The 12,242-nt window shown below is 31.6% G+C and overlaps 1 protein-coding gene across 2 annotated transcripts; it reads left to right on the forward strand.

Moving 5' to 3' along the window:
* Positions 1-2,913: 2,913 nt before the first annotated feature.
* On the forward strand, positions 2,914-11,552 carry LOC107939713 (putative disease resistance protein At4g19050). 2 transcript variants are annotated; one of them, XM_041098453.1, is made up of 4 exons: positions 2,914-3,011; positions 3,130-3,237; positions 6,877-10,796; positions 10,878-11,552. In XM_041098453.1, the coding sequence occupies exons 1-4, from the start codon at positions 2,990-2,992 to the stop codon at positions 11,277-11,279; spliced, it is 4,452 nt and encodes a 1,483-aa protein (XP_040954387.1). In that variant the 5' UTR covers positions 2,914-2,989; the 3' UTR covers positions 11,280-11,552. The 2 variants fall into 2 exon arrangements, with proteins under 2 accessions (XP_040954387.1, XP_016728568.2); XM_016873079.2 differs by having other exon boundaries at positions 6,877-11,552.
* The last annotated feature ends 690 nt before the right edge of the window (positions 11,553-12,242 follow it).

The raw sequence follows: 12,242 nt of genomic DNA on the forward strand, positions 1-12,242 counted from the left end.
GGTCCTTCTATTTTTTCGATTTACTTCAATTTAATCCTTTTTGTTTTTTTTAATTTTTCCACATAATTCGATCTTGTTTTCGATTTCGTCCTATTGAGGAGACGAACGTTCGAAACGACGTCGTTTCTGATGATCTAACTTGATTTCCAGGTGGGACTTGTGCGTTTAATTTCTGTGCTAGTCCCTCTGATTTTAAATTAATTTCAATTCGGTCCTTTTCATTTCATTTTTTGCACATTTTTCCCCTAAATTTCTGTTTTAATTCCAAATTAGTAATCTGTTTTGTTATTTTTTGCTATTAAATTAATTACTTTAATATTAATTTATCATTATTACTATTATTACTATTATTATTATTATTATTATTATTATTATTATTATTATTACTACTACTACTATCATTTTTATTATTAGTTTTTTTTTTACCAATTTACCTAACCTTTTTATATTCATTATTTTATTCTATTATGCACTATTATTTTAAGTTTTTTTATATTATTATCATATATTATTATTTAATTTCATAATGAATTATTTTGTATTTTTTATGTTAATCCAATAGAATTTACCTTTTTTAAATAGTTTTTTTTATAATACGTAATTTACATCTATTACCTATTTAGATTAATATATGTGTATTATTTTGGGTTTTATTTATTTTGACTTTCTTCTTATAATATTTATTTTAAAATTCATTTAGATATTATTATTCATTTTTAATTCTATTTTTAAATTATTTCAAGTCTTCATATTAATTACTTCTTTTAAATTTTTATATACATGTATTTTGTGTATATAAGTTGATAATTTCAAATTTCTTTTCTCTCATGCTTTTTTTTAGTTATTTTAAATTTGTTATATTTGCGATAGGCTTTTAGGTCATTAGCTTTCAAATGTTGATGTTAATATTTACATGTGATTATTGCTCTTATATGTATGGTATTGTTTATTTATTTTTATTGATTATTTGTCATTCGTTAGAGTATATTTTGTTTACAAATCGTCATTCCACGTTATACATTAACGTTCCATCGTATTTTATTCGTTTAAAAGGTTACGTTTAATATCATTCAAGTATCGAAAGTATTTTTATTCAAAAAGTTTTTTCAAAAATAAAGCGACACTCAGAATTTGGGATCCTCGAAAAGATTGTGTCCTAACTTATTGGATTCCAATCTTCCTCAATCTAAGAAACTGGGTATCCTTTTTTAATTCAAACATAAATAAAAAGCTCATTCTCGGGAATTCGATACGTTGTGTCCTAACGCATTAGATATGACATGTTATTTTCTCGAGATAAGAATTTTTCTTAAAAAATAATAGAGGCAATATTTGGCGTTTAGGAATTTCTAGAAATGGAACCCTAACTTACTGGGTTCTGATTTTTTGTTCGACCCAAATAACCAAATATCCTTCTCAAAATGCATGGGTTTTTTAAAAAGATAAATTTAATTTTGAAGATTAAAAATGTTGCGCCCTAACTCACTGGGTTTGACATTTCATTTTTTTTGAAATAAGAGTGTTTTATTATTTTAGTTCATTCAAGTTAAAAAGATCGTATTTTAAAATCTTTTCGAATTTACGACACTAAGACATTAAACAATCGATTCGGTACCAATTTTGGGCGTTACGAGGGTGCTAACCCTTCCTTGTACGTAATCGATTCCCGAACCTATTTTCTAAAAATTCGTAGACCTAAAATTGTTTTCAATGTGATCCGATCACACCTCAATAAAAGATTGGTGGCGACTCCAATTTTCGTTTTTAAGTCGACAACTAAGCTTTGCTTTTATTAAAAAAGTGGTTTCGACAACGGGCACACAGCCACCCATCAAGGGGACGTGATCTTCTTTGCTCTTGGTGGGGTTTGAACCCCTACCTATGGCATATATAGGTCACCACTTGGGAGATAAGGTACCACTTGGTGGGTGGTTGTGCACCCACGAACAACTTGTTCTTACGAGGTGCTTTCCCTTTGTGAACCATATATGGCTTTTGGTGGAGGTGTGAGACCAAACCCCAACATGACCTAGGAACAATACTGACCATTATTGGGTGTCCGGTCGTTGGGACACTTCAAAGACTTCTCTGGAATAAAACAACTTGTTTAATAATTATAAAGCTATATAAAAATATTGTTTTTATTTAATGAGTAAACTATAGAAATAGTTACCCAACAATTAGTTTGTTTTTATTTTGATCAACCAGCTATGAAAAATTTTAATTTAATAATTGATGCTTTAGATCATTTCTATTTTGGTCACTCATGTTTTAGATCACTTTTATTTTGGTCACCCTCAATTAAATTAACAGAAGTGATGATGTGACCTTTTTCTAATTGGTATAATCAATACTTACACATTCTATCACTTTGATCTTAATTCTAAATAGTTAAATTTACATTTCATAGTTAATTTGATATTCTAGATAGATGGATATAGATAGATAGGTAATATAAATATAAATATATATTATATTTTTAACAAAAGATTCTTCAAAGGCATGGGATATATACTTGGCTGTGATTCTTAAAAAGGCATTAAAGGTAGAAGAATAAAGTGTTAAGGTACACGTAAGTTTTATTCTAAGAGCAGCGGGTTCATTTGCTGATGGGCCTGAGTGAAAGGCAAGGTCAGGGGAATATTGCTTGCTTGCTTGCTCGGTGGGTCGAGCATTTCAAGCTTCCCACAAGGTATCAAGGGGGAATCACTTTTTGCCCTGTTAATTAGCTCTAATTTCTACACAGGTTTCTTGGAACTTTATTCTCTTTTTTCTTTGTCTTCACGTTTTCTACACATGAAGTACGTGGTGTACGCATGCATGAATGAAGTAGTTTGTATACGTAGATTATAATTATGAAAAAAGTCCCGCCCCCCTCTTTTGCTATAAAAAGGGGTAGGGGTTATAGGCAGAGTTATCAGAGCTAATAAGATCAGGGTTTGAGAGCATTGAGAAAGCGAGAAGCTATTTTCTGGTTTTCGTTTGCGATATGGCTGAACCTAAGGAACAAGGTTTCTCATTAATCATTATATATCTTTCATTATTTCCTTTTCCTTAATTATTCTTATGATTGATTTGGTTTGTTGGGTTAAAGCTTGATGAGATGTTAATCTATTGTGTTTGATTTAGGCACGAATATGACAGACAACCCCAAAACAGAGGGTCAAAGCTCAGGAACACCGTCGTCTGATAATGCTGGAGAAGGGAAGCAAGAGCCACAGACTAATAATCCTCAAGGTATTTATATATCAACTACAATAAAGTTAGTTCAAGTATATGATAATTTAGGGTCTTTTGTTTGATTTTATAAGAAGCCGTTTTTATGTTGTTTGTTAGGGAATTCAATATAATTGAGAACATGCAGTTATATAATTTATGGATTTTTCCTATTTTAAAAATTTTAATTGAATTCTTACATTAATTTAATGCTGGAGTCAAGTATCGTGTTACAAGTTAATTAAATATCAAGTTAAAGAATCATTTTTTAAGAAAGTTAATAAATATTGTCGATTGAGTCTTGACTTGACTGGTATGAGTATTGTTGTCAATGCATGAAGACGTGGGTAGTTTTGAGTATTGTATCAGAAAAAAAGTTATGTTTAGAACCTATAACCGAGATTGTTAAAAAAAATACTAAATATTATTATAATGATATTTTTATTTTTTAATATTTTTATATAAAATCTTTAAATAAAACAAATAAAAATCGGTACCTAAAATAAATCATGTGTTGAAATTAGGTGAAATTTTGTACACAAATCCTTTACCATTCCACTTATGAGTATTTTATAAATATAATCTAGTTATAAAAATCCTATAATTATCATTTAATATGATATATATATATACATATTTATTAAATTAATTATTTAATATAAAATACTTAAATATTTTAAATTTTAAATATTGAACTAATTAAAAATAAGAAAATTAAATAAAATAAAATTTATTTTTAACAAATAATGGTTGGATTAATTAAAGCAAGTTTATTCTTAATAAACTCTCACTGGTGATAGATATATTTCATTCTATGCTATTATTTTAATTATTTTTTTACCATTTGAATACTAATAAGTATTTTCAAAGAATTCACCGCAGGGTAATATATAATTAAACTAAATAAGTTTTACTTGAAGTAAGTAAACTCTAATTTTATTTTGCAACTAAAAATGGAAAAAATTAACAAAAATATAAATATAAAACCCATTTTTAATAAAATTAAAGGTATAAATGTTTTATTTAAATTTATTTAGTAAAAAATTCTTAAGAAAATTTATTTGATTTTGGTAAGTGGGTATTTTTGTTTCTGAAACCTACGAGATATGAGGGATTTACGTACATTTTGATGTCGAAGTTGATGTGTCTTAAACTTACAATTGGATCACTATATATTATATTATTACTATCTATAATTTATAATATGTATAAAAACTATAACAAATTTTGAATTGAATAGAATATTGATATTAAAAATAATTTATTAAAAATTATTATGTGATAATAATATCAATTAATTATTAATTATTTTGACATTAATTAATTTTTCATATGATTTAAAAGCTCAACTTAAAAAATAATGCCATATATTATTAAATATTTAAATCTATAAAATAATTGGATAAATTAAAATTAATAAAAATATATTTTTATCTATAACTATGATATTATTTAAATATGATAATAATTAAATCATGTTAAAATTATTATTTCTATATTAATATGAAATTAATGAATTTGGTCATATCTTTTAAAAGTTGTACTTAATAATATCGTAATATATTATTAATTAATAAAATTATTTAATTTATAAAATCAAATAATACTTAAATTTTGATAAATTATAATAATAAAAATTTATGTTTTTATATAATTAAATAAATTTAATTTTTATCTAGTATGATTTTAGTTTAACTATGATAAAATCAATTTTTTTGTAATAAATAAAAATTAAATGTGTAATATTAACATTATATATAAAAGATAATATCAAATATTGTTAATCTAATAATATGTATTACATAAATTTATTTATGTTCTTAATTTATATCAAATTTCAAAAGAAAATAAATATATTCTATAATAAATTTTGTATTTTATAATTAAATTAAGTTAAATATTATTTTTTATAAATAAAAATTTCATAGTTCAACAAATATAGCACGACTCGAATCTATTTGAGAAATTAAGAAAATGAAAGTCAATCAATTAAGAATTAATATTTTGTCTAAGCTATGGTTCTCATATTTTTTAAATCTACCACTTCCTAATGTCTTATGTGTTGCACGTGATTTCAATTACTTTAATGATGATAGTTAAAAATAATTGTTGAAAATTGTCTTTCCTTTCAAAACAAATTCATATAACATCTTCTACTCACACCAAACAAATAACAATTAAATAAAAAAAAAAGCTGATTTAAAGATGATTGCTTCACATAGTATAAACAACATACAACATAATTATATAAAAAAAAATCATAATACTATATTACCTCATCATTAATTAAAATAATTTTTCATTTCTCTCTTGTGTCATTATATATGATTTGATATTTGCTTATTGCATATGTTTCATTTTTTTTATATAGTTGTAAGTTATTAATCCTAACAAGCCTCAATTGTTTTATAATTTTAGCCTTTAATCATTTTTAAGCCATATTTTTATAGATTCCATCCAATAAAAATTCAAGAATAATCTTCTTCTTTTTTTTACATTAGAAAAGGATAAAAAAAATTATTACTACTCACTTTCTGAGTTTTATTTCCTTTTATCATTTGAAAGCAAATATTTGAATTAATTTTAAATTAATGGGTAAATTCTTAGATATTACTTAATCAATTGGGTGTTATTGGATGTTATATTTTAATTGTTATATAATTCTAATATTAATTAAGCGATAATTAAAATTCTTAGAATTTTATTCGAGTAACAACTCTATTTTACATTAATAAAATTAACACAATTTTTTTACATCAAAGTATTATTTATATGATTTTATCTATTAATTTTTTTATAGAAAATTTTATCTATTATTCTCAATTGTATAATTAAAGTTAATAAAAACTAAATTATTTTAAAAAAACTTATTTATTTAATGTCAATTAATAATTAAATGAACATTAAAACATATTCACATCGATTCAAAAGTGTTTCCAAACATTTATATTGATAAATCTTAATAGATAGGTTTTACATTTATTTTTGATAAATTAATAAGGAAAATTATCCGTAGGCAACGTATGAAGTTTTTTATATTCTACAAGTTAATTGAAAGTATGATGTGTCACATAAGAATAATAAAGACATTGATATATAGACAAATCGAACACTTGTAATATTTTTAATCATATTTATGGAGTCTAAAAATTTCAAAGATCGTGTATCTAATATTTACCCACTTAGTAATAATATCATTATTAGTGTTATAGCTATTATCACTAAATTAGATTTTGGGCTCATATTAAATTACACTTATTATTTTAAATTAATCACTTTACTAGTAAAGCATTTTTAGCAAATAGTATTTAAATAATTATTGAAAAAATATATTTTATGTTTATTAGAATTTTTTATCATAAATAAGATTCAAATACTATTATTTATTATTTATTATTTGATAATTTTACTAATTTTATAAATGTTTTTAACTATAGTGATTTGAAATATTAGCAATTGAATAAGGTTTTTTTATTTATTAGGGAGTGAGGATGTCTCTTTTTTAGAATGTTTCCGCTTGTAGTGTGTTTACTTGTGGGTTTCAGGTCTGTTTTGGCTTTTGAATGATTAAACTTTTGGTTAGTCTAGAGTTTAACCAGAAAAAGATCAAACTAAAATCCTACCGTTTTAACCAATGTATAATTATTTGAATTTGGCCAGAAACGAGGATCACTACAGCAAAAGATAAAGTAGGACAAGTAGTGGAAGATATACGGAGGGGCCTGGAGTCTTACCACAAAGGATTTGCCCTCACAGGAAGACCTGGAGTAGGGAAAACATGGCTGGCCAAACAAATAACCGAGTCCGCTGTCAGTCCAGAAGGCCCCTTCTACATGTCTCTTTGGATGTCTCTGAGCCTGAATCAAAAGAAGGACGAGATGTCTCTTTTCCAATCCATTGCGCGCCAGTTGTCCATCCCTAACTTGGGCAGTATGTGGGAAGATGCCGATGACATCGACAACGACGACAAAAGGGAGGAGGTTGCTGACGAAAAGCTGGAGGCAAAGGTAAGAGGCGAACTTAATGAGAGATACGAATGTTACAATGGGAAAGAAAAGGGGGGAAAAAAACACATGTTTCTTTTGGTGGTGTTAGATTGTGAAGGGGAGGTCAAATCTGAAGATTATGAAGAAATCATGGATCAAATACTCTTTCCGAAGGGCTATAAGAATGGCTCTGACATAAAACGCCTTACCAGTTTCTTAATCACATCAAGGGAACTTGGAAACCCTGATTTTATCGAGAGAAAAGTCCAACCTTATTCGGGAGACGAAGCTGTGGCTTTCTTAAAAGACAGGGTTGACAACCATGTTTCTCTGCCTCTCAAGTTCCAAACATTATATGCTGACATTAAAAAGAGAAGCCAGGTTTTGCCTGCTGAAATTATCATGTTAGCTGAAGCCTTAAACCACACTGCAACAGACGAGCTGGACAATGCTTTCGATGCAGCACATTTCATTTTGAAGGCTGCTGAAAATGATGATGTGATTCCGCTTCTTCCTTTCATTTATGGCCAGTTTCCAGATGACAATTGCTTGATCGATTGCTTTTGGCATAGCTGGAACTTGTTGGGGAAACATGGGGGTGTTCAGTACAATGAGCTGATCGCTCGCTGGATACTCGAAGGCCATCTTGATCTTGCTGATGGTATCAGGAAGGCTTACAACAAGGGATACAATGTGATGATGGAGCTTGTAGATCGTGGCATGCTAAAGATGCAAGAGGACAATCTTATTGTTCTAGAAAGAGCGACGCTTGGTCTTGAGGACCGTAACTGTCGAGAATTGTTCGAGAAATCCAACCTGGGGTTGGCCGGCATACTTGAGGATAAAGGTCGCAAAGTTTTTGAAAGAATGACACCTACTGATGGCATGATGAAGACGGTGAAAGTGGACAAGAAAGGGAAATCAGTCTCCTCGCTACTGATTGATGGAAGTCGTTTCTCGAGAGAAGATCCTAAAAAATTCTTTAAAGAAAAGCAGCATCTCGAAGTTCTTGCCCTTTTCAATCCCAGGCTGACATGTATCCCAGACCCCATACCTAAAATGAACAATCTGCTTCTGCTTGTCATCAGAGGCTGTTATCTGCTTCAGACAGTCGATTGCATTAAGGGTCTCAAAGAATTAATGGCCCTTGAGATAACTGGTTCACCATTGCTCAAGGAAATGCCAAAAGATTTTTTTACTGAAATGACCAAACTTAGAAGCCTTAATCTATCTGCACTGGGAATCGAGTCATTGCCTGATGTTTTCCGTCTGACTAAACTTCGGAGGCTCATCCTTAGAAACTGTACTTACTTGAAAGCACTGCCAAAGCTAGCCAGCCTCAAAGACCTCGAGGTATTTGATGTTTCTGGATCCTTCAATTTGAAAAGGCTCCAAGAAAAAAGTTTCCAATCATTTCATAAACTTCGATTCGCTGATTTCTCTGGAACCAGCATCGAGAAATTACCAATTGTTCAGACCTTTGCAAATCTAACTGTCCTCTTGGTTAGAGGATGTGTTTGTTTGTCTGGACTGCGATTTATGAAGCATCTGCACAAGCTTAAGGTTCTTGATGTTTCAGGTGCTACTAAGATAAAGGAGATATTCTATGATTGCTTTACTGATACTGACAACCTAAAAATCCTTGATCTATCAGAAACCGATATTAGATTTTTACCTGAAAGCCTTGGTAAAAGTCTACGTGATCTCAAACTAAAAGGTTGTTCTAATCTTGAAAGACTCCTGGACACAAAAAACCTCATTAGCCTAGAGTCACTTGATCTTTCTGATTGCTCTAGTCTAAAAGGGTTTCCAAACAACTTTTTTGAGCACCTGACTAGTCTTAAGTCCCTCGACCTCTCAAACTCCCAAGTTAAAAGTTTTCCATCTCATTTCGACCTTCCCTTTCTTCGCCACCTTTTGCTGAAGAATTGCTCGTTTGAAAGTCTTCCAGAGTCAAAAACCTTTGCCTCTTTTGACGAACTTCGTAACCTTGTAGAACTTGATCTCTTAGGTTGTAAGAGCCCAGCTGAGAAATTGCCAAGCTTGGAACATCTTATAGAACTTGAGGTTATTAATCTTTCAGGTTATAAGGCTCTGTCAGAAATAGATGCATCCTTTGAGCACATGTCTTGGCTTCAAGTTCTCAATCTCTCAGAAACCAAGGTTTCAAGACTACCAAAACTAAGCAATCCCAGAAAACTCCGTTCCCTTATCCTAAATAACTGCACCCAGCTCCAAACTTCTCCAGATTTTGATATCCTTTCAGAACTTGAAGAGCTTAACCTGCGTGGTACATGCTCTTTGACGAATATCAAGGCCGAATCTTTGAGTTGCCTACCTCAGCTAAAAACACTCAGGTTATCTAAAAGTTCTTTTGAGGCCATTCAATCTTATTTGCCAAATTTGAAACAACTTGAGGTTCTGGATCTTTCTGGAGAAAATGTTGAGTTTGTGCCCTCTCTCGACAATCTTATCAGTTTACGCCAGCTTTTGCTAGGGGGTTGTTCGAAGTTAAATAAGTTGCCACCACTAAATTTACTGAGTGAGCTTGAGGTGCTTGATCTATCAGGTACCAAAGTACTAAAGATTGGAGAAAAAATTTGGAATTTAAAATTAAAGCGTCTTTATCTACCGGAGGAGGCAATTGAAGAATTTAACAATGGGGTTCGTAGGAAGAAGCTCGAGGACCTACCATTGGAGCTAAAGTTGGATCACTGTTACGTCTCTAAGCATTCAGAGATTCCTCAAGGGGATAATGTGCCAAGAATAGTTGTGCAGGGCGTAGAACTCCTCAAAAGTTTGAAGAAAGATTCTGCATTACTAGAGCGTATCAGGCATTCAATTTTCTCTGTTCGAGCACAACCCAAAAAGGAGGACAATTTCAGTGATAGTCGTAAGCATATCTTCAGTTGTATCTACTCCAAGATTAAAAAGCTTCCTTCTGAGGTAAAAGATGACCAATGTTTGGAAATCCAAGGATTTGATGTTTTTCCTTCTGATATTGAGGTTCTTCTTGAGCATGCCACATATGTCTTTTTGGTTGAAAATGGTTTTTTGAAAAACTTGTCTGATTTAAAGCCTGACAGCTTGAAGAACATCAGAGGTTGTTGGTTAGAGAGGTGCAATAACGTGGAAAAAAGCATCTTCGTGGAGGCAGATCTTGGGAAGTGGGGAACCCTTGAGATTCTATGGATTTCGAACCTTCTTAAATTGAAGAGTTTGTATGAGGAGAAAGTACAATCCCTAAGTTTTGGGAGCATAAAGCATTTGTACATTGACTGCTGCCCAAAGCTTGAGACGGTTTTCCCATCATGGCTGATCACTGAAAACCTTGAAACTCTCCAAATTACATTCTGTGATAATCTAAAGACTTTGTTTGGAGATAAGGGCTCGGACGGTGAGAAAGAACAGACCTCGAATCTAGAAGATACGAGGCCCACAAATAAGAAAGAGCAGTATGCTACAGGTTTAGAAGACAAGAAAGTGCACGAAACCAAAAGTTCAGCCAAAGGAAAGATGCAGCCGAAGAGTCCCATAAATAAAAAAGAGGAAGTGCAGCCCGAGACCTTAACAGACAAGGAAGAGCAAGAGAAGGTGCAGCAGCCCGAGAGTTTACCAGACGAGGAAGGGAAAGATGCGCCTAAGATTTTACTAGACAAGGAAGAGAAAGAGAAGGTGCAGCAGCCCGAGAGTTTACCAGACGAGGAAGGGAAAGATGCGCCTAAGATTTTACTAGACAAGGAAGAGAAAGAGAAGGCGCAGCAGCCCGAGAGTTTACCAGACAAGGAAGGGAAAGATACACCCAAGAGTTTACCAGACAAGGAAGAGAAAGAGAAGGCGCAGCAACCCGAGAGTTTACTAGACAAGGAAAGGAAAGATGCGCCTAAGAGTTTATCAGACAAGGAAGAGAAAGAGGAGGTGCAGCAGCCCGAGAGTTTACAAGACAAAAAAGAGAAAGATGTGCCCAAGAGTTTACTAGACAATAAAGAGAAAGAGGAGGCACAACAGCGAGAGAGTTTACCAAACAAGGAAGAGAAAGATGCGCCCAAGAGTTTACCAGACAAGGAAGTGTGTTGAAGCCGTGGCCTGCATCGTAACAAAGAACCAACAGCAACAAATTGGTCAAAAGACCAACAGCAGCAAATTGTACAATTTTAGCTGCCATACTGTTTTGTAGCAAAGAAATGGAGTTGGTTCAGTTATAAAATTACTTTTTGAATATTTGTTCCTATGGAACTTAGCCTAAATCTTTGTAATGAGTTAGCTAAGTTAGTAGGAAAGATTGACTGATGTAATAGCTGGTATGCCAGCTTTCTTTTGTATACAAGTTGCTATATTTTTTTTTGGTAAGTAAGAGCAGTTAAATTAGTAGGTAACTGTCAAATACTTTTGTAACCATCATATATTCAAAGTTTGAATGAAATTATGATGACTTCTCAGTTACAAATTTTCTTGCTGAGTTCTTTTTCTTTTGTTTTTCTTTCATTCGTTTTTGCTTTCTTTGCTACTGCCATTTATCCAACAAATGGTATCAGAGCTTTCAGTCTTTGAGGGCCTTGGTTGTACACTGTCACTAAGCAAATTGTGTTTGAAACAAAAGAAGAAGAGGTTGTTTTGCTTGCTGAAAAATGAGTTTTACACCACCTCCTCCACCTGTCTTTGCTGGAGAAAATTACAACATCTGGGCAGTGAAAATGAGAACATACCTGCAAGCACACGACCTGTGGAATGTTGTTCTCAATGACACTGAGCCACCACCATTAAGAGCCAACCCGACCATAGCCCAGATTAGGCAGCACAATGAAGACTGTGCCAAGAAGTATAAGGCTATGTCGTGCCTTCAAAGTGGAGTTTCTGATGTTATTTTCACAAGAATAATGGCTTGTGACACTCCAAAGCAGGCCTGGGACAAACTCAAGGAGGAGTTTCAGGGGTCTGACAAGACCAGACAACAGCAACTGATCAACATGAGAAGAGATTTTGAAAATCTCAAAATGAAGGACTCAGAAACCATCAAGCAGTATGCTGACAGAATCATGA

Source organism: Gossypium hirsutum, chromosome D08, assembly GCF_007990345.1.
Source record: "Gossypium hirsutum isolate 1008001.06 chromosome D08, Gossypium_hirsutum_v2.1, whole genome shotgun sequence".
NCBI lineage: Eukaryota > Viridiplantae > Streptophyta > Magnoliopsida > Malvales > Malvaceae > Gossypium > Gossypium hirsutum.

Excerpts from the sequence above, each read along its gene's own strand:
- LOC107939713 (XM_016873079.2), top strand. The coding sequence starts at position 2,990 with ATGGCTGAACCTAAGGAACAAG. Across the intron at positions 3,012-3,129 it reads GGCTGAACCTAAGGAACAAG|GCACGAATATGACAGACAAC; the intron begins GTTTCTCATTAA and ends TGTTTGATTTAG. Across the intron at positions 3,238-6,876 it reads ACAGACTAATAATCCTCAAG|AAACGAGGATCACTACAGCA; the intron begins GTATTTATATAT and ends GAATTTGGCCAG.